The sequence below is a fragment of the Bombina bombina genome, chromosome 6, assembly GCF_027579735.1.
Source record: "Bombina bombina isolate aBomBom1 chromosome 6, aBomBom1.pri, whole genome shotgun sequence".
Taxonomy (NCBI): Eukaryota; Metazoa; Chordata; class Amphibia; order Anura; family Bombinatoridae; genus Bombina; species Bombina bombina.
Genome location: NC_069504.1, coordinates 471,313,936 through 471,337,165, shown reverse-complemented (window position 1 = coordinate 471,337,165; position 23,230 = coordinate 471,313,936). Strand labels below are relative to the sequence as shown.

General features: G+C 42.0%; 1 protein-coding gene across 1 annotated transcript in view; it reads left to right on the top strand.

Moving 5' to 3' along the window:
* The window catches only part of TSPAN3 (tetraspanin 3), a 114,865-nt gene extending 91,895 nt beyond the window's left edge, over positions 1-22,970 (top strand). Inside the window, exons 6-7 of the mRNA XM_053717261.1 lie at positions 13,987-14,070; positions 21,845-22,970. Of these exons, the coding sequence (XP_053573236.1) occupies positions 13,987-14,070; positions 21,845-21,937 (177 nt within the window). The 3' untranslated portion in view covers positions 21,938-22,970. The remainder of the gene's footprint in view (positions 1-13,986; positions 14,071-21,844) is intronic.
* Positions 22,971-23,230: the final 260 nt, after the last annotated feature.

Below are 23,230 nucleotides of genomic sequence, written 5' to 3'. Positions count from 1 at the left end.
ATCTGGAGTGGTAGCGACTGGTTGCAGGCTTAGTGATAACTTTGCATGACATTTAAAGAAGTTTATTTTCAAAACGTTTACTGGCATGTTATTCGTTTTGTGAGGTACTTTGGTGATAAATCCTTTTGGGCATGAATGTTTTCTTTTTTTCCACATGGCTAACGTATATTTCTGCATAGAAACCGTTATATCAGGTCTCCCACTGTTGTACATGAGCGGGAGGGGCCTCTTTTTGCGCCTTGTTGCGCAGTTAAAATTCTAGCAGTCTTCCTGCTTCTTCCTCCTTGATCCAGGACGTCTCTAGAGAGCTCAGGGGTCTTCAAAATTCGTTTTTGAGGGAGGTAATCAGTCACAGCAGACCTGTGACAGTGTGTTAGACTGTGATAAAAACGTTTAATATTAATTTGATATCCGTTTTTTTGGGTACTGAGGGGTTAATCATCCTGTTGCTAATGGGTGCAATCCTCTGCTAATTAATACATTTAAAGAATTGTTGACTATAACTGAATTAGTTCTTTGTTACTCAACTGTGTTTTTTTAAAAGCGCTGCAGCGTTTTTTATATTGCTTGCGAACTTATTGAAAGTATTTTCCAAGCTTGCTAGCTTCATTGCTAGTCTGTTTAAACATGTCTGATACAGAGGAATCTGCTTGTTCATTATGTTTTAAAGCCGTTGTGGAGCCCAATAGAAATATGTGTACCAATTGTATTGATGTTACTTTGAGAAATCAATCTGTACCGATTTAAAAAATTATCACCAGACAACGAGGGGGCAGTTATGCCGTCTAACTCTCCTCACGTGTCAGTACCTTCGTCTCCCGCTCGGGAGGTGCGTGAGATTGAGGCGCCAAGTACATCAAGGCCCTTACAAATCACTTTACATGATATGGCTAATGTTATGAAAGAAGTATTATACAATATGCCCGAGTTAAGAGGCAAGCGCGACAGTTCTGGGTTAAGGACAGAGCGCGCCGATGACACGAGAGCCATGTCTGATACTGCGTCACAATTTGCAGAACATGAGGACGGAGAGCTTCATTCTGTGGGTGACGGTTCTGATTCGGGGAGACCGGATTCAGAAATTTTAAATTTAAGCTTGAGAACCTCCGCGTGTTGCTAGGGGAGGTGTTAGCGGCTCTGAATGATTGTGACATGGTGGCAATCCCAGAGAAATTATGTAAGCTGGATAAATACTACGCGGTGCCGGTGTGTACTGACGTTTTTCCTATACCAAAGAGGCTTACAGAGATTATTAGTAAGGCGTGGGATAGACCCGGTGTGCCTTTTTCCCCTCCTCCGATATTTAGAAAAATGTTCCCTATAGACGCCACCACACAAGACTTATGGCAGACGGTCCCTAAGGTGGAGGGAGCAGTTTCTACTTTAGCCAAGCGTACCACTATCCCGGTGGAGGATAGCTGTGCTTTCTCAGATCCAATGGTTAAAAATTAGAGGGTTATCTTTAGAAAATGTTTGTTCAACAAGGTTTTATATTACAGCCTCTTGCATGCATTGCGCCTGTCACTGCTGCAGCGGCATTCTGGTTTGAGTCTCTGGAAGAGGCGATTCGCACAGCACCATTGGATGAGTCTCTGAGCAAGATTAGAACCCTTAAGCTGGCTAATGCGTTTGTTTCGGATGCCGTAGTGCATTTAACCAAACTTACGGCTAAAAATTCTGGATTCGCCATACAGGCGCGCAGAGCGCTTTGGCTTAAATCCTGGTCAGCGGATGTAACTTCTAAGTCTAAATTACTAAACATTCCTTTCAAAGGGCAGACCTTATTCGGGCCCGGCTTGAAGGAAATTATTGCTGACATTACTGGAGGTAAGGGCCACACCCTTCCTCAGGACAGGGCCAAATCGAAGGCCAAACAGTCTAATTTTCGTGCCTTTCGTAATTTCAAGGCAGGAGCAGCATCAACTTCCTCCGCTCCAAAACAGGAAGGAACTACTGCTCGTTACAGACAGGGTTGGAAAGGCAACCAGTCATGGAACAAGGGCAAGCAGGCCAGAAAGCCTACTTCCGCCCCTAAGACAGCATGAAGTCAGGGCCCCCTTTCCGGAGACGGATCTAGTGGGGGGCAGACTCTCTCTCTTCGCCCAGGCTTGGGCAAGGGATGTACAGGATCCCTGGACGTTGGAGATTATATCTCAGGGATACCTTCTGGATTTCAAAACTTCTCCTCCACAAGGGAGGTTTCATCTGTCAAGGTTATCAACAAACCTAGTAAAGAAAGAGGCATTTCTACAATGTGTACAAGACCTCTTAGTGATGGGAGTGATCCACCCAGTTCCGCGGACTGAACAGGGGCAAGGGTTTTATTCAAATCTGTTTGTGGTTACCAAGAAAGAGGGAACCTTCAGACCAATCTTAGATTTAAAAATCTTAAACAAATTCCTAAGGGTTCCATCGTTCAAGATGGAAACCATTCGGACCATCCTACCCATGATCCAAGAGGGTCAATATATGACCACAGTGGATTTAAAGGATGCCTACCTTCACATACCGATTCACAAAGATCATTATCGGTACCTAAGGTTTGCCTTTCTAGACAGGCATTACCAGTTTGTAGCGCTTCCCTTCGGGTTAGCTACGGCCCCGAGAATTTTTACAAAGGTTCTGGGCTCTCTTCTGGCTGTACTAAGACCACGAGGCATAGCGGTGGCTCTGTACCTAGACGACATTCTGATACAAGCGTCAAGTTTTCAAAATGCAAAGTCTCATACAGAGCTAGTTCTAGCATTTCTGAGGTCGCATGGGTGGAAAGTGAACGTGGAAAAGAGTTCTCTGTTACCACTCACAAGGGTCCCTTTTCTAGGGACTCTTATAGATTCTGTAGAGATGAAGATTTACCTGACGGAGTCCAGGTTATCAAACCTTCTCAATGCTTGCCGTGTCCTTCACTCCATTCCAAGCCCATCAGTAGCTCAGTGCATGGAAGTAATCGGCTTAATGGTCGCGGCAATGGACATAGTGCCATTTGCGCGCCTACATCTCAGACCGCTGCAACTATGCATGCTAAGTCAATGGAACGGGGATTACTCAGATCTGTCCCCTTTGCTAAATTTGGACCAGGAGACCAGAGATTCTCTTCTCTGGTGGTTGTCACGGGTTCATCTGTCCAAAGGAATGACTTTTCGCAGACCAGATTGGACGATTGTAACAACAGATGCCAGCCTACTAGGCTGGGGAGCAGTCTGGAACTCCCTGAAGGCTCAGGGATCGTGGACTCAGGAGGAGAAACTCCTCCCAATAAACATTCTAGAATTAAGAGCAATATTCAATGCTCTTCTAGCTTGGCCTCAGTTGGCAACACTGAGGTTCATCAGATTTCAGTCGGACAACATCACGACTGTGGCTTACATCAATCATCAAGGGGGAACCAGGAGATCCCTAGCGATGTTGGAAGTCTCGAAGATAATTCGCTGGGCAGAGTCTCACTCTTGCCACCTGTCGGCGATCTACATCCCAGGCGTGGAGAACTGGGAGGCGGATTTTTTAAGTCGCCAGACTTTTCTTCCGGGGGAGTGGGAACTTCACCCGGAGGTATTTGCCCAACTGATTCATCGTTGGGGCAAACCGGATCTGGATCTCATGGCATCTCGCAAGAAAGCCAAGCTTCCTTGTTACGGATCCAGGTCCAGGGACCCGGGAGCGGTGCTGGTAGATGCACTAGCAGCCCCTTGGGTTTTCAACATAGCTTATGTGTTTCCACCTTTTCCGTTGCTACCTTGACTGATTGCCAGGAACAAACAGGAGAGAGCATCGGTGATTCTGATAGCGCCTGCGTGGCCACGCAGGACCTGGTATGCAGACCTAGTGGACATGTCGTCCTGTCCACCATGGTCTCTAACCCTGAGGCAGGACCTTCTAATTCAGGGTCCTTTCAACCATCCGAACCTAATTTCTCTGAGGCTGATGGAAATTGAACGCTTGATTCTATCAAAGCGTGGGTTTTCGGATTCGGTTATTGATACATTAATACAGGCTCGGAAACCTGTTACCAGAAAAATTTACCACAAGATATGGCGTAAATATTTGTATTGGTGTGAATCCAAGAGTTACTCATGGAGTAAGGTTAGGATTCCTAGGATGTCTTTTCTACAAGAGGGTTTAGAAAAGGGCTTATCCGCTAGTTCACTAAAGGGACAGATTTCTGCTCTGTGTATTCTTTTACACAAGCGTCTGACAGAGAATCCAGACGTCCAGGCTTTTTGTCAGGCTTTGGCTAGGATTAAGCCTGTGTTTAAAGCTGTTGCTCCTCCGTGGAGCTTAAACTTGGTTCTTAAAGTTCTTCAGGTTGTTCCGTTTGAACCCCTTCATTCCATTGATATTAAGCTTTTATCTTGGAAAGTTCTGTTTTTGATGGCTATTTCCTCGGCTCGAAGAGTCTCTGAGTTATCTGCCTTACATTGTGATTCTCCTTATCTGATCTTTCATTCAGACAAGGTAGTCCTGCGTACTAAACCTGGGTTTTTACCTAAGGTTGTTTCTAACAAGAATATCAATCAAGAGATTGTTGTTCCATCCTTATGTCCTAATCCTTCTTCAAAGAAGGAACGTCTTTTGCATAATCTAGACGTGGTCCGTGCTCTGAAGTTCTACTTACAGGCAACTAAAGATTTTAGACAAACTTCTTCTCTGTTTGTCGTTTACTCTGGACAGAGGAGAGGTCAAAAGGCTTCGGCTACCTCTCTCTCTTTTTTGGCTTCGTAGCATAATACGCTTAGCCTATGAGACTGCTGGACAGCAGCCTCCTGAAAGAATTACAGCTCATTCCACTAGAGCTGTGGCTTCCACCTGGGCCTTTAAGAATGAGGCCTCTGTTGAACAGATTTGCAAGGCTGCAACTTGGTCTTCACTTCATACTTTTTCCAAATTTTACAAATTTGACACTTTTGCTTCTTCGGAGGCTGTTTTTGGGAGAAAGGTTCTACAGGCAGTGGTTCCTTCTGTTTAATGTTCCTGCCTTGTCCCTCCCATCATCCGTGTACTTTAGCTTTGGTATTGGTATCCCATAAGTAATGGATGACCCGTGGACTGAACACACTTAACAAGAGAAAACATAATTTATGCTTACCTGATAAATTTATTCCTCTTGTAGTGTGTTCAGTCCACGGCCCGCCCTGTCTATTTGAGGCAGGTTCTAAATTTTAAATTATAACTCCAGTCACCACTGCACCCTATAGTTTCTTCTTTCTCGTCTTGTTTCGGTCGAATGACTGGATATGACATGTGAGGGGAGGAGCTATATAGCAGCTCTGCTTGGGTGATCCTCTTGCAACTTCCTGTTGGGAAGGAGAATATATCCCATAAGTAATGGATGACCCGTACACTGAACACACTACAAGAGAAATACATTTATCAGGTAAGCATAAATTATGTTTTTCGTTCCTTTCGCAATTTCAGGAACGGACCGGCCTCCAACTCTGCAGCCTCTAGACAAGAGGGTAATGCTTCACAAACCAAACCAGCTTGGAAACTGATGCAAGGCTGGAACAAGGGTAAGCAGGCCAAGAAGCCTGCTGCTGCTACCAAAACAGCATGAAGGAGTAGCCCCCGATCCGGGACCGGATCTAGTAGGGGACAGACTCTCTCTCTTCGCTCAGGCTTGGGCAAGAGATGTTCAGGATCCCTGGGCACTAGAAATAGTTTCTCAGGGTTATCTTCTGGAATTCAAGGAACTACCCCCAAGGGGAAGGTTCCACATGTCTCACTTATCTTCAAACCAAATAAAGAGACAGGCATTCTTACATTGTGTAGAAGACCTGTTAAAAATGGGAGTGATACACCCAGTTCCAACCGTGGAACAAGGAATGGGGTTTTACTCAAATCTGTTTGTAGTTCCCAAAAAAGAGGGAACTTTCAGACCAATTCTGGATTTAAAGATCCTAAACAAATTTCTCAGAGTGCCATCGTTCAAAATGGAAACTATTCGAACGATTTTACCTACAATCCAGGTGGGTCAATTCATGACTACCGTGGATCTAAAGGATGCGTATCTACATATTCCTATCCACAAAGATCATCATCAGTTCCTAAGGTTCGCCTTTCTGGACAAACATTACCAGTTTGTGGCTCTCCCATTCGGGCTAGCCACTGCTCCAAGGATTTTCACAAAGGTACTCGGGTCCCTTCTAGCGGTTCTAAGACCAAGGGGCATTGCAGTGGCACCTTACTTGGACGACATTCTGATACACGCGTCGTCTCTTTCAAAGGCAACGGCTCACACAGACATCGTTCTGGCCTTTCTCAGATCTCACGGATGGAAAGTGAACATAGAAAAAAGTTCCCTGTCTCCGTCGACAAGAGTTCCTTTCTTGGGGACAATAATAGATTCTTTAGAAATGAAGATTTTCCTGACAGATGTCAGAAAGTCGAAACTTGACGCTTGCCAAGTTCTACACTCTGTTCCACGACCTTCCATAGCTCAGTGCATGGAAGTAGTAGGGTTGATGGTTGCAGCAATGGACATAGTTCCTTTTTCGCGAATTCATCTAAGACCATTATAACTGTGCATGCTGAAACAGTGGAATGGGGACTATACAGACTTGTCTCCAGTGATTCAAGTAGATCAGAAGACCAGAGACTCACTCCGTTGGTGGCTAACCCAGGATCACCTGTCCCAGGGAATGAGCTTCCGCAGACCAGAGTGGGTCATCGTCACGACCGACGCCAGTCTAGTGGGCTGGGGCGCGGTCTGGGACTCCCTGAAAGCTCAGGGGCTATGGTCTCGGGAAGAGTCTCTTCTCCCGATAAACATTCTGGAACTGAGAGCGATATTCAATACTCTCAGGGCTTGGCCTCAACTAGCAAAGGCCAGATTCATAAGATTCCAATCAGACAACATGACGACTGTTGCTTACATCAACCATTAGGGGGGGAACAAGGAGTTCCCTGGCGATGAGAGAAGTGACCAAAATCATAAAATGGGCGGAGGATCATTCCTGCCACCTATCTGCGATCCACATCCCAGGAGTGGAAAACTGGGAGGCGGATTATCTGAGTCGTCAGACATTCCATCCGGGGGAGTGGGAACTCCACCCGGAGATATTTGCCCAGTTGACTCAATTATGGGGCATTCCAGACATGGATCTGATGGCGTCTCGTCAGAACTTCAAGGTTCCTTGCTACGGGTCCAGATCCAGGGATCCCAAGGCGACTCTAGTGGATGCATTAGTAGCGCCTTGGACCTTCAACCTAGCTTATGTGTTTCCACCGTTTTCCTCTCATTCCCAGGCTGGTAGCCAGGATCAAGCAGGAGAGGGCCTCGGTGATCTTGATAGCTCCTGCGTGGCCACGCAGGACTTGGTATGCAGACCTGGTGAATATGTCATCGGCTCCACCATGGAAGCTACCTTTGAGACAGGATCTTCTAGTACAGGGTCCATTCGAACATCCAAATCTAGTTTCCCTCCAGCTGACGGCTTGGAAATTGAACGCTTGATTTTATCTAAGCGTGGGTTTTCGGATTCTGTAATAGATACTCTGGTACAAGCCAGAAAACCTGTAACTAGAAAAATTTACCATAAAATATGGAGAAGATATATCTGTTGGTGTGAATCCAAGGGATTCTCATGGAGTAAGATCAAAATTCCTAGGATCCTTTCCTTTCTCCAAGAAGGTTTGGATAAGGGATTATCAGCGAGTTCTCTAAAGGGACAGATTTCTGCTTTATCTGTCTTGTTACATAAACGACTGGCAGCTGTGCCTGATGTTCAAGCTTTTGTTCAGGCTTTGGTCAGGATCAAGCCTGTTTACAGACCTTTGACTCCTCCCTGGAGTCTGAATTTAGTTCTTTCAGTTCTTCAAGGGGTTCCGTTTGAACCTCTACATTCCATAGATATCAAGATGTTATCTTGGAAGGTTCTGTTTTTGGTTGCTATTTCTTCTGCTAGAAGAGTTTCTGAGTTATCTGCTTTGCAGTGTAATCCGCCCTATCTGGTGTTCCATTCAGATAAGGTTGTTTTGCGTACTAAACCTGGTTTCCTTCCAAAGGTTGTTTCCAACAAGAATATTAACAAGGAAATAGTTGTGCCTTCTTTGTGTCCGAATCCAGTTTCAAAGAAGGAACGTTTGTTACACAATTTAGATGTAGTTTGTGCTTTAAAGTTCTATTTAGAAGCAACAAAGGATTTCAGACAAACGTCTTCTCTGTTTGTTGTTTATTCTGGCAAGAGGAGAGGTCAAAAAGCTACTGCTACCTCTCTTTCCTTTTGGCTGAAAAGCATCATCCGATTGGCTTACGAGACTGCCGGACGGCAACCTCCTGAACGCATCACAGCTCACTCTACTAGGGCTGTGGCTTCCACATGGGCCTTCAAGAACGAGGCTTCTGTTGATCAGATATGTAAGGCAGCGACTTGGTCTTCCCTGCACACTTTTGCCAAATTCTACAAATTTGATACTTTTGCTTCTTCGGAGGCTATTTTTGGGAGAAAGGTTTTGCAAGCCGTGGTGCCTTCTGTTTAGGTAACCTGATTGGCTCCCTCCCTTCATCCGTGTCCTAAAGCTTTGGTATTGGTTCCCACAAGTTATGGATGACGCCGTGGACCGGGCACACCAATGTTGGAGAAAACAGAATTTATGCTTACCTGATAAATTACTTTCTCCAACGGTGTGTCCGGTCCACGGCCCGCCCTGGTTTTTTAATCAGGTTTGTTGAATTTCTTTAACTACAGTCACCACTGCACCTTATGGTTTCTCCTGTTTTTTCTCCTGTCCGTCGGTCGAATGACTGGGGTGGGCGGAGGCTAGGAGGGACTATATGGACAGCTTTTGCTGTGCTCTTTGCCATTTCCTGTTGGGGAAGAGAATATTCCCACAAGTTATGGATGACGCCGTGGACCGGACACACCGTTGGAGAAAGTAATTTATCAGGTAAGCATAAATTCTGTTTTTTAATTCAATTTATTGAGATTTGTAGTAATAACCATAACAATTTCGGCACGAAAGAGACATACATACTGATAAATATGAGCTAAACTCATAAATATGAACTATTCTCTGAACATAGTTCAATTTAATATGACCGATGTATTATAGCCAGTCAATTATTATTATATAAGTGTATACATCGACAATAATGAAGTACAGGTGGCCCTCGTTTTACAATGGTTCAATTTACACCGTTTCAGAATAACAACCTTTTTTCCAGTCATGTGACTGCTATTGAAAAGCATTGAGAAGCAGTGCATTTATTAAAATAGCCAGTAGGTGGAGCTGTCCGCTTGTGTTGCAGCAAAGCCAAGCAAGCTGAAATTAATCAGTTTAACCAGACCTGAGCTATTGAGCAGATTTCAAAGGAACAAGATCTTCCTGTCTATAATGCTGTTTAGCAAATGTTTTTGTTCATTTAACTTAGTTTAATTATATATTCTGTGTTGTGTGATTATTTTATTAGGTTTATAATGCTGTTTAGCATTTAAAGTCTTCATTTCAAAGCTTTAAAAATAATGTATTAGGTGTTACTTATGACAATTTTGAGAGGGGCCTGGAACCTAACTCCCTCACTTCTCATTGACTTACATTATAAACTGGGTTTCAATTTACAACAGTTTCGATTTACAACCATTCCTTCTGGAACCTAACCCCAGCGTAAACTGAGGGCTACCTGTACAAAGACTATTGGATCCCCAGTGTTTAATTGTAATGTCAGAAGTAACATTGTACAAAAACAGATGACATTTTTCCTCATACAAAGCCCTCTCAACACTAATTATATAGCAATATTTGAAAAAAACAGAGTTTAGGTGGTTATAGTAATTGAACACTTGACTTCAGTTTTATATCAGGATAGGGCCACTTTTGGGACCCTCCAGTATATAGGAGATAACAAGTCATAGCTTAGGGCAGGAGGAATTCCATCACATATACTAACTGGTAAACAAATATCTTCTTATACTAGAGTTATGACGTAGGGTAAATCTTATAGTATAGTAATGAACAGATTAATGTTCAGACATAAATCTCATGTTATCTACAGTATTTGAGTGTAAATAACTCTAGAGGCCACTCCTGGAGTATATGAAGATTCACTAAGGTGATGGAGGAGATCTAGCATGTTGTAGGGTCGCTCATGGGTCTAAGAATACTATACACACACAATCCTGTTACAGAATTGACCCTAGCCTTTATATAACTTTTTTTTTTTTTTAAGATTAGGTTGTAGGGATTAGACTCCTACATTTAGGCCCTTTTTAACCCCTTAACGACTGAGGACGTGCAGGGTACGTCCTCAGAAAAAAGGCAGTTAATACCTGAGAACGTACCCTGCACGTCCTCAGTGTGGAAAGCAGCTGGAAGCGATCCTGCTCGCTTCCAGCTGCTTTCCGGTTATTGCAGTGATGCCTCGATATGGAGGCATCCTGCAATAACCTTTCACGGCCATCCGATGCAGAGAGACCCACTCTGTGGCCCTCTCTGCACCGGACATCGATGGCCGGTATGGGAGGTGGGTGGCGGCCATCGATGGCCCTGGTCATGTGGAGGGGGGCGGGATCGTGGGCGGGGGAGTCCGGGGGCGCGCGCGGGCGTGCGCACGTGCACGCGGGGGCGGGCGCGTGCACGGGGAGAGAGCGGGTGGGAACCGCTACACTACGGAAAAAATGTGTCCCCAAAACACAAAGTGGGACAAAATTTAAATAAATAAAAAAGCCCTTGTGTGATTTAGGTGGTGGGGGGGTGGGGGGCGATTGAGCTACACTACAGAAACTTAAAAAAAAAAATAATAAACATTTGATTGTTCAAAATGGGTACTGGCAGACAGCTGCCAGTACCCAAGATGGCCCCCAATAAGGCTGAGAGGGAGGCGTAGAGAGCTGTTTTGGGGGGGATCAGGGAGGTTGGGGGTTAAGGGGGGGATCCTAAACACAGCATATGTAAATATGCTTTTTTTTTTTTTTTTTTTTTTTTAAAAAAAAAAAACTTTTATTTTAGTACTGGCAGACTTTCTGCCAGTACTTAAGATGGCGGGGACAATTGTGGGGTGGGGGAGAGAAGGGAGCTGTTTGGGAGGGATCAGGGGGTGGAATGTGTCAGGTGGGAGGCTGATCTCTACACTAAAGCTAAAATTAACCCTGCAAGCTCCCTACAAACTACCTAATTAACCCCTTCACTGCTAGCCATAATACACGTGTGATGCGCAGCAGCATTTAGCGACTTTCTAATTACCATAAAGCAACGCCAAAGTCATATATGTCTGCTATTTCTGAACAAAGGGCATCCCAGAGAAGCATTTACAACCATTTGTGCCATAATTGCACAAGCTGTTTGTAAATAATTTCAGTGAGAAACCTAAAATTGTGAAAAAATTAACATTTTTTTTTACTTTGATCGCATTTGGCGGTGAAATGGTGGCATGAAATATACCAAAATGGGCCTAGATCAATACTTGGGGTTGTCTACTACACTACAGCTAAAATTAACCCTAGAAGCTCCCTACATGCTCCCTAATTAACCCCTTCAATGCTGGGCATAATACACGTATTGTGCGCAGTGGCATTTAGCAGCCTTCTAATTACCAAAAAGCAAAGCCAAAGCCATATGTCTGCTATTTCTGAACAAAGGGGATCCCAGAGAAGCATTTACAACCATTTATTCTATAATTGCATAAGTTGTTTGTAAATAATTTCAGTGAGAAACCTAAAGTTTGTGAAAAAATTTGTGAAAAAGTGAACAATTTTTTTTATTTGATCGCATTTGGCGGTGAAATAGTGGCATGAAATATACCAAAATGGGCCTAGATCAATACTTTGGGATGTCTTCTAAAAAAAAATATATACATGTCAATAGATATTCAGGGATTCCTGAAAGATATTAGTGTCCCAATGTAACTAGCGCTAATTTTGAAAAAAAGTGGTTTGGAAATAGCAAAGTGCTACTTGTATTTATGGCCCTATAACTTGCAAAAAAAGCAAAGAAGATGTAAACATTGGGTATTTCTAAACTCAGGACAAAATTTAGAAACTATTTAGCATGGGTGTTTATTGGTGGTTGTAGATGTGTAACAGATTTTGGGGGTCAAAGTTAGAAAAAGTGTGTTTTTTTTCCATTTTTCCTTCATATTTTATAATGTTTTTTATAGTGAATTATAAGATATGATGAAAATAATGGTATCTTTTGAAAGTCCATTTAATGGCGAGAAAAACGGTATATAATATGTGTGGGTACAGTAAATGAGTAAGAGGAAAATTACAGCTAAACACAAACACCGCAAAAATGTAAAAATAGCCTTGGTCCCAAACGGACAGAAAATGGAAAAGTGCTGCGGTCATTAAGGGGTTAAATAAAGAGATTTTCTTTTCATACTATATGTTTATATGGGAGTTTCCACTGGAGATACTTATTCTTAACTGTGTACGGGGAAGAACAGCCAAGCTGGCAGGTGAGACTCCATTTAGGGACAGCTATCAAAATTGGTAAACCAACTAGTGAAGTTTTACATATATATTTCAACCTATAAGTAAACTGATAACTAGAGCCTTAGGAGACCTATAAATCAACGGATAATCTGTGAATAAGGTAGTTGTAAGCTTTTAAGGGTTCTATATTAAAGCATATCAGGTTTTAAAGCCTTCATTTAGATATATAGTTAAAGGGACAGTATACACTCATTTTCATATAACTGCATGTAATAGACACTACTATAAAGAATAAGATGCACAGATACTGATATAAAAATCCAGTATAAAACTTACTTAGAAGCTTTCAGTTTAGTTCTGTTGAAAAGGCAGTTGGAAAGCCCACTGCAAGTGGGAAATAAGACACTCCCCCCCCTCCCCCTTCTTTTGCATATGAAAAGACCCTTTACACAAACAGGAGCAAGCTGGAGAAGGTAGCTGACTGTATTCAAATAAAACTTTGGGGCTTGTTTAAAAATAAGCAAAATTATACATTTTAAAAAAAAAAACATTTTATGGGCTTTATAAATAGATCATTTACAAAACATTTATGCAAAGAAAAAATGAGTGTATAATGGCCCTTTAATTCAATGTTGGATACCTCTACCTAAGCATTTTTATTAATATCAACAAATAACAAGTAATGAGGTAGTCTACAGTTTTGTTAAAAAAAAAAAAAGAGATTTACAAGACAAAATATGGAATTCTGCTTATCTTTTTGTCAAGGAAGATGCCAACAGCATGCAGTGGCTTAAAGGAAGAGGGCCCTGAACAATAATATAAATGTTAAGTGGTGGATTGGTGACTTCCAGAAAGGTCTCATTAGTCTGTCTGTAGAAAGATGTGAATAATCAGTCGTAAGGTCAAAATGTCCTAAAAAGGATTGGAGACACACACACACACACACACACACACACTCTTGCACATACTCCCAAGGAAACACCCACAGAGACAGCCTCAGAAAACACAGACATACACACTCAGACACCCACAAACACGCACAGACATACACACACATTCACGGAAAATGCGGAGACACACCCACCCTCACAGAGAGATCCGCATAAAAAAAAATACATACGCACTCATAGAGACACCAACAAAATCACAGACATGAACACAGACACTCACATGAGGTCAAATTTCTGCACATTGCCATCCCCTAAATCAACAGTGTGTGATATCACATTCTTTATATGTGCAAAAATAAAAATGCTCTATGTATTAGCATGTTTTATTATCGCATTATTGCTTGCATATGAGTTATAACACATACTCTGCTCTAGAGCAGCAATGCACTACTTAGACCTAGCTGTACGCATCTGTTGAACCTATCATAAGAGGCATGTGAGCTGCCACCAATTATCAGCTTGCTACCAGTAGTGTTTCTGCGCCTACCTACTGTATATAGGTATGCTTTCAACAAAGGAAACAAAGTAAATATGATAATAAACGTGCATTGAAAAGTCTCTTAAAATTGCATTCTCTATCTAAATCATGACTAATTTTGACTTTCACATAGTATTGTTTTTGAATGGTATTGATCTGTGCATTTTTTTTTCTTGTTTTGTTTCTATTTTAGGGCTGTGAAGCTCTGGTTGTGGAAAAGCTTCAGGAAATAATGATGTATGTGATCTGGGCAGCACTGGGATTTGCTGCCATACAGGTGAGGCAGGGGCCTGGATGGTTAAGGTTGGTGTGGTATATTGTTACATTGAGGTCAAACACTGACCCTGGGGACTATGTAAGGTGGCTGGGAATTTCTGCCACACATTACAATTCATATTTCAAGTAGCCTGAAAATGAATTCTTACATTTCATCAGCTATCTGCTATTTCTTTATAACTTGAACAACTGGTTACTGTGCATTCTTAGAGCACATGTATAGGGACCTTCCTTTTTGTATTGTTAAGCAAATACTGCACATAATTAAAGATTTTTAACAAATTATAGAGTTAGCCTTTTGAACCTCAATGCCCTAGTTAAAATGCTATTCTGACCTCGGGATGTATGTGTAGTTTTTTGAAACTGTAACAACTATTTACCTTGCCGTGACTACTTCTATAGTACAAAGGTAAAAAGTTGAAGCGCTTAGAGGATATAAGAACCCTGCTCAACTAGTGATTTTCCCCTCCAAGAAAACGTGGTGAGCAAAAGCTAGTGAAAATAGTTAAGCGCTAAAAGCACGGGTTCAATTTATATATAAAAAAAAAGTGTAAAATCTATTAAGGGCAGATGTTAGCTTAACATCAGAGATTTAATATATAAGTGTCTGAAATGTGTAGCAAATAAGGTAAATAATCTGTTACCAGAAGTAAAAAATGTATCAAAATAATAATAAAACAAAGCTCTAATGAGGTTAGAATAACAATTTAATAAAATACAAATGTATCCTCTAAGACATATAAAACATGATAGAAGGGACGTCTCCCTTATAACAATCAATGACTACTAATTTTAGTTTATTTGCGATAATAAAAGTTTGCTTAAAATAAAGTACTTGCGCTTTTTTAGGAGAAAGAAATAGCCTTGGCCTCAGGCTATAGTATTTGTCTTGACGATATTAAAATGTGAGTGCGGTTATTTACCTTATTTGCTACACATTTCAGACACTTGTATATTAAATCTCTGATGTTAAGCTAATACTTTTCATCTGTAGCCTTATGTCAAGTCAAAAAGCAGCTTTTCTTTCTACAATCTTTCTAGAATTTTGCCAAAAAGCCACTACTTTCTTTAACTGTATTAGTCACTTTGCTCTGATAAGCTACATTGTGATTTGTTGTATCACTGTTATATGAGATCATTTAATAGGGAACAAATTGAAACTTACAATTGGGTTTTCTCTTAAGTGTGTTCAGTCCACGGGTCATCCATTAATTATGGGATATATTCTCCTTCCCAACAGGAAGTTACAAGAGGATCACCCAAGCAGAGCTGCTATATAGCTCCTCCCCTCACATGTCATATCCAGTCATTCTCTTGCAACCCTCAACAAAGGAGGAGGTCGCGAGAGGAGCTGGAGTTTTTACTTAACTATTCTTCAATCAAAAGTTTGTTATTTTAAATGGCACCGGAGTGTGCTGTTTTTCTATCTCAGGCAGTATTTGGAAGAAGAAACTGCCTGCGTTTTTTTTCTATGATCTTAGCAGGCGTAACTAAGATCCACTGGCTGTTCTCGACATTCTGAGGAGTGGGGTAACTTCAGAAACTGGGAATAGCATGTGGGGTCCTCCGCAAATGAGGTATGTGCAGTACTTTATTTTCTGGGAATGGAATTGACTAAGAAAATACTGCTGTTACCGTATGATGTAAGTACAGCCTTAAATGCAGTAGTGGCAACTGGTATCAGGCTGATAAATGTATGCGCAGTCAAGTTATTTTCTAGGGACTAGAATTTGACTGAGAAAATACTGTTAAAACTGAAATAATACTTAAGCCTTATCTGCAGTGGTAGCGACTGGTAGCAGGCTTAGTGATAACTTTGCATGACATTGGAAAATGTTGTTTTTTAATAGAACGTTTACTGGCATGTTATTCGTTTTTGTGAGGTACTTTGGTGATAAATCTTTTTGGGCATGATTTTTTTCCATATGGCTAACATATATTTTCTGCATGGAAACCGTTATATCAGGGCTCCCACTGTTGTGATAGGAGTGGGAGGGACCTTGTTTTAGCGCCTTGTTGCGCAGTTAAAATTCTAGCACAGTCTTCCTGCTTCTTCCTCCTTGATCCAGGACGTCTCTAGAGAGCTCAGGGGTCTGCAAAATTCATTTTAGAGGGAGGTAATCAGTCACAGCAGATCTGTGACAGTGTGCTTGACTGTGATTTAAAAGCGTTAAATCTTAATTGATATCAGTTTTATCCGTTTTGGGTATTGAGGGGTTAATCATCCTTTTGCTAATGGGTGCAATCCTCTGCTAATAATACACTTCTTGTTAAGAATTGTTTAATTATATCTGTATTTTTGAAGCGCTGCAGCGTTTTTATATTGCTTGTAAACTTATTGAAAGTGATTTCCAAGCTTGCTAGTTTCATTGCTAAGTCTGTTTAAACATGTTTGATTCAGAGGAAACTGTTTGTTCATCATGTTCAAAAGCCAATGTGGAGCCCAATAGAACGATGTGTACCAATTGTATTGATATTGCTTTGAATAAGAGTCAATCTGTACCGATAGAGAAACTATCACCAGACAACGAGGGGGAAGTTATGCCGCCTAACTCTCCTCACGTGTCAGTACCTGCGTCTCCCGCTCGGGAGATGCGTAGGATTGAGACGCCAAGTACATCTAGGCCCTTACAAATCACTTTACATGATATGGCTAATGTTATGAAAGAAGTATTATATAATATGCCCGAATTAAGGGGCAAGCGCGATAGCTCTGGGTTAAGGACAGAGCGAGCTGATGACACGAGAGCCATGTCTGATACTGCGTCACAATTTGCAGAACATGAGGACGGTGAGCTTCATTCTGTCGGTGACGGTTCTGATCCGGGGAGACCGGATTCAGAAATTTCAAATTTAAGCTTGAGAACCTCCGTGTGTTACTAGGGGAGGTATTAGCGGCTCTGAATGATTACGACACGGTGGCAATTCCAGAGAAATTGTGTAGGTTGGATAGATACTATGCGGTACCGGTGTGTACTGACGTCTTTCCTATACCAAAAAGACTTACAGAAATTATTAGTAAGGAGTGGGATAGACCCGGTGTGCCTTTTTCCCCTCCCCCGATATTTAGAAAAATGTTTCCTATAGACGCCACCACACGAGACTTATGGCAGACGGTCCCTAAGGTGGAGGGAGCAGTTTCTACTTTAGCCAAGCGTACCACTATCCCGGTGGAGGATAGCTGTGCTTTCTCAGATCCAATGGATAAAAAATTAGAGGGTTATCTTAAGAAAATGTTTGTTCAACAAGGTTTTATATTGCAGCCTCTTGCATGCATTGCGCCTGTCACGGCTGCAGCGGCATTCTGGTTTGAGTCTCTGGAAGAGGCGATTCGCACAGAGCCATTGGATGAGGCTTTGAGCAAAGTTAGAACCCTTAAGCAAGCTAATGCATTTGTTTCAGATGCCGTAGTACATCTAACCAAACTTACGGCTAAAAATTCCGGATTCGCCATACAGGCGCGCAGAGCGCTCTGGCTTAAATCCTGGTCAGCGGATGTAACTTCCAAGTCTAAACTACTTAACATTCCTTTCAAAGGGCAGACCTTATTCGGGCCCGGCTTGAAGGAAATTATTGCTGACATTACGGGAGGTAAGGGCCACGCCCTTCCTCAGGACAGGGCCAAACCAAAGGCCAAACAGTCTAATTTTCGTGCCTTTCGTAACTTCAAGGCAGGAGCAGCATCAACTTCCTCCGCTCCAAAACAGGAAGGAACTACTGCTCGTTACAGACAGGGTTGGAAAGGCAACCAGTCATGGAACAAGGGCAAGCAGGCCAGAAAGCCTACTCCCGCCCCTAAGACAGGGCCCCCTATCCGGGGACGGATTTAGTGGGGGGCAGACTTTCTCTCTTCGCCCAGGCTTGGGCAAGAGATGTGCAGGATCCCTGGACGTTGAAGATTATATCTCAGGGATACCTTCTGGATTTCAAAACCTCTCCTCCACAAGGGAGGTTCCATCTTTCGAGGTTATCAACAAACCTAGTAAAGAGAGAGGCATTTCTACAATGTGTACAAGACCTCTTAATCATGGGAGTGATCCACTCAGTTCCGCGATCGGAACAGGGACAAGTATTTTACTCATCTATTTGTGGTTCCCAAAAAAGAGGGAACCTTCAGACCAATCTTGGACTTAAAGATCTTAAACAAATTCCTAAGGGTACCATCGTTCAAGATGGAAACCATTCGAACCATCCTACCCATGATCCAAGAGGGTCAATATATGACCACAGTGGACTTAAAGGATGCTTACCTTCACATACCGATTCACAAAGATCATTATCGGTACCTAAGGTTTGCCTTTCTAGACAGGCATTACCAGTTTGTGGCTCTTCCCTTCGGGTTAGCCACGGCCCCGAGAATTTTTACGAAGGTTCTGGGCTCATTTCTGGCGGTACTAAGACCACGAGGCATAGCGGTGGCTCCGTACCTAGACGACATTCTGATACAAGCGTCAAGTTTTCAGAATGCAAAGTCTCATACAGAGATAGTTCTAGCATTTCTGAGGTCGCATGGGTGGAAAGTGAACGTGGAAAAGAGTTCTCTGTTACCACTCACAAGGGTTTCTTTTCTAGGGACTCTTATAGATTCTGTAGAGATGAAGATTTACCTGACTGAGTCCAGGTTATCAAAGATTCTCAATGCTTGCCGTGTCCTTCATTCCGTTCCAAGCCCATCAGTAGCTCAGTGCATGGAGGTAATCGGCTTAATGGTCGCGGCAATGGACATAGTGCCATTTGCGCGCCTGCATCTCAGACCGCTGCAACTATGCATGCTCAGTCAATGGAACGGGGATTACTCAGATCTGTACCCTTTGCTAAATCTGGACCAGGAGACCAGAGATTCTCTTCTCTGGTGGTTTTCACCGGTTCATCTGTCCAAAGGAATGACCTTTCGCAGACCAGATTGGACGATTGTAACAACGGATGCCAGCCTTCTAGGCTGGGGAGCAGTCTGGAATTCCCTGAAGGCTCAGGGATCGTGGACTTAGGAGGAGAAACTCCTTCCAATAAACATTCTAGAATTAAGAGCAATATTCAATGCTCTTCTAGCTTGGCCTCTGTTAGCAAAACTGAGGTTCATCAGAATTCAGTCGGACAATATCACGACTGTGGCTTACATCAATCATCAAGGGGGAACCAGAAGTTCCCTAGCGATGTTGGAAGTCTCGAAGATAATTCGCTGGGCAGAGTCTCACTCTTGCCACCTGTCAGCGATTTACATCCCAGGCGTAGAGAACTGGGAGGCGGATTTCCTAAGTCGCCAGACTTTTCATCCGGGAGAGTGGGAACTTCACCCGGAGGTATTTGTTCAACTGATTCGTCGTTGGGGCAAACCGGATCTGGATCTCATGGCATCTCGCCAGAACGCGAAGCTTCCTTGTTACGGATCCAGGTCCAGGGACCCGGGAGCAGTGCTGGTAGATGCATTAGCAGCCCCTTGGGTTTTCAACATAGCTTATGTGTTTCCACCATTTCCGTTGCTACCTCGACTGATTGCCAGGATCAAAAAGGAGAGGGCAATCGGTAATTCTGATAGCGCCTGCGTGGCCACGCAGGACCTGGTATGCAGACCTAGTGGACATGTCGTCCTGTCCACCATGGTCTCTTCCTCTGAGGCAGGACCTTCTAATTCAGGGTCCTTTCAACCATCCAAACCTAATTTCTCTGAGGCTGACTGCCTGGAAATTGAACGCTTGATTCTATCAAAGCGTGGGTTTTCGGATTCGGTTATTGATACATTAATACAGGCTCGGAAACCTGTGACCAGAAAAATTTACCATAAGATATGGCGTAAATATCTATATTGGTGCGAATCCAAGAGTTACTCATGGAGTAAGGTTAGGATTCCTAGGATATTGGCTTTTCTTAAAGAGGGTTTAGAAAAGGGTTTATCCGATAGTTCGCTAAAGGGACAGATTTCAGCTCTGTCTATTCTTTTACACAAACGTCTGGCAGAGAATCCAGACGTCCAGGCCTTTTGTCAGGCTTTGGCTAGAATTAAGCCTGTGTTTAAAGCTGTTGCTCCTCCGTGGAGCTTAAACTTGGTTCTTAAAGTTCTTCAGGGTGTTCCATTTGAACCCCTTCATTCCATTGATATTAAGCTTTTATCTTGGAAAGTTTTGTTTTTGATGGCTATTTCCTCGGCTCGAAGAGTCTCTGAGTTATCTGCCTTACATTGTGATTCTCCTTATCTGATCTTTCATTCAGACAAGGTAGTACTGCGTACTAAACCTGGGTTTTTGCCTAAGGTTGTTTCTAACAGGAATATCAATCAAGAGATTGTTGTTCCATCATTATGTCCTAATCCTTCTTCAAAGAAGGAACGTCTTTTGCATAATCTAGACGTGGTCCGTGCTCTGAAGTTCTACTTACAGGCAACTAAAGATTTTAGACAAACTTCTTCTCTGTTTGTCGTTTACTCTGGACAGAGGAGAGGTCAAAAGGCTTCGGCTACCTCTCTCTCTTTTTGGCTTCGTAGCATAATACGTTTAGCCTATGAGACTGCTGGACAGCAGCCTCCTGAAAGAATTACAGCTCATTCCACTAGAGCTGTGGCTTCCACCTGGGCCTTTAAGAATGAGGCCTCTGTTGAACAGATTTGCAAGGCTGCAACTTGGTCTTCACTTCATACTTTTTCCAAATTTTACAAATTTGACACTTTCGCTTCTTCGGAGGCTGGTTTTGGGAGAGAGGTTCTACAGGCAGTGGTTCCTTCTGTTTAATGTTCCTGCCTTGTCCCTCCCATCATCCGTGTACTTAGCTTTGGTATGGGTATCCCATAAGTAATGGATGACCTGTGGACTGAACACACTTAACAAGAGAAAACATAATTTATGCTTACCTGATAAATTTATTTCTCTTGTAGTGTGTTCAGTCCACGGCCCGCCCTGTCTTTTTAAGGCAGGTTCTTAATTTTAAAATTATAACTCCAGTCACCACTGCACCCTATAGTTTCTCCTTTCTCGTCTTGTTTCGGTCGAATGACTGGATATGACATGTGAGGGGAGGAGCTATATAGCAGCTCTGCTTGGGTAATCCTCTTGCAACTTCCTGTTGGGAAGGAGAATATATCCCATAAGTAATGGATGACCCGTGGACTGAACACACTACAAGAGAAATAAATGTATCCGGTAAGCATAAATTATGTTTTTGTAGTAATTGCAATAAAATCTGGTAAGACTGGATTTTCATGAATTAAATTACAGCGATTTTCTTGAGTATAGACTGCAGAATAGGAACTGTTTCTCACGGCCCCATTATTTGTTCTCTTTATAGGGACATGAAACGCTTTTTTTTTTTTTCTTTCATTATTCAGAGCGTGCAATTTGAAACAACTTTCTAAACTTCTATTGCCAAATTTTCTTTGTTTTCTGGAATTGTTTGTTGAAAAGAATATGTAGGCTCAGAAGAAACCTATGCACTACTGGTTGCTAGCTGCTGATTGGTGGCTGCCCATATATGCCTGTTGTCATTGGCTCACTCAATGTGTTCAGCTATCTCATAGTAGTGCATTTTTGCTCTTTCAGCAAAGGATTCCTGGAGAATGAAGCACATTTTATAAAAGAAGCAAATTGGAAAGTTGTTTAAAATTGCATGCTCAATCATGAAAGAAAAATGTTTCATATCCCTTTAAGTACTTAGAAAACAGACATGTCATTGTGGTCAGATTAGTTAGGATTCTGGTAACATTGAAATAACAGTTTATTTTATGCCGGTAGAGTTGCACCTTTTGGACATTGTGTTGAATAAATAACATGCATTATATCTGCCTTTAGCTCCTGGGAATGCTGTGCGCCTGCATTGTCCTGTGCAGAAAGACACGTGATCCTGCCTATGAACTTCTCATCACTGGCGGTACCTATGCATAAAATCCACTACAAACCCCTATAGCAGTTAAGGGGTTTGTTCAATATTGAAGTAATTTCACTTGCTGACACTAAACACGCGACCTGCTGATGTTTCTCACCCCAGTTCAGCAGTCAAAACAAGGATTATCGCAAAACAACTTCTCAATAGAATTGAAATATTGAAAATTATTTAAGAACAGAAGTATATATATAAAAAAAAATCTTTGATTCTTAAATGGATGTTTGAATTCTACTTGTGTCAGTGGAGTATGGTGACATAATCCCTTTTTTTGTGTGACATCACTGTCTGCTTAACAAGTGTTTTCACAGACTGAATCCTTGTTCGTTTTTTTTTGTTTTTTTTTTGTTTTGTTTTTTTGTGAAATAAGACAGTAGTAAATACTTTACGTTTTGAGGCACAGTATACATTCATTTATTTCCAAAGGAACAGGCTGCCATTTCATTTGTACAGCTTAAGAGGCAACTGACTATTTACCCTATTACCTGCAGTGCTGCTTTCTGTTTTGTTTGACAAGGGTAAAAAGTTTTTCACAGTGTCATCAACTTTTAACATTAAAAGCCTCCAAAATTTATATTTGAGCAAAATTATGTATGTCCTAAATTATACACCAATTATTTCATGTTTGTTTTCTCTTTAATCTCAAAGCTTAGCTCTTAGCTGATTGAGTCTCACTGTCGTCGTACTTTATCATCTCAAGATAGGGAATTAGTCACACTGTTAGCAATTCAGGAGAACTATTCACACCTCTTAGTTTTCATAAAAGCATAAGGGTGTGCTCTTAATAAAATGTTTATGGTTTGATAAATATTAAACGTAGGACTTTGAGTTTTTCTTAAATCATATGCACTACTGTTCCTTTTTTAGGTATTTAGATTATTTTTTTTAGCTGTTCTATGTGTCAAGTGAAGAATTAGCGATGTAGTATTCTCTGAATCAACAATGTTGCATTTTAGAACAGCTAAATTATTGTGTGTGACTGGAACTGACATGTAAATAGTAATTGATTCAATAAAAAACTAAATCCAAAATTAATGTTTTTTGTATGTGGTTTTTTTTTTGTTTAAAAAGAAAGGTGTTTAATGTTTACTCTTCCTTTTGGAACACATGCAGCCAATGGGTTGTATTAAGCAATTAGAGGGATTATATGCTAAAACCCAGCTTTACACATACATCCAGGGGCGTATTAAGGCATAGGCCAACGAGGCCGGTGCCTAGGGCAGCAGATTTTTGAGTCCCTAGGGCCACTCTACTGAACTCAGGGCTGGGTGGCTAAATCAACCAGGGCCCGGCTA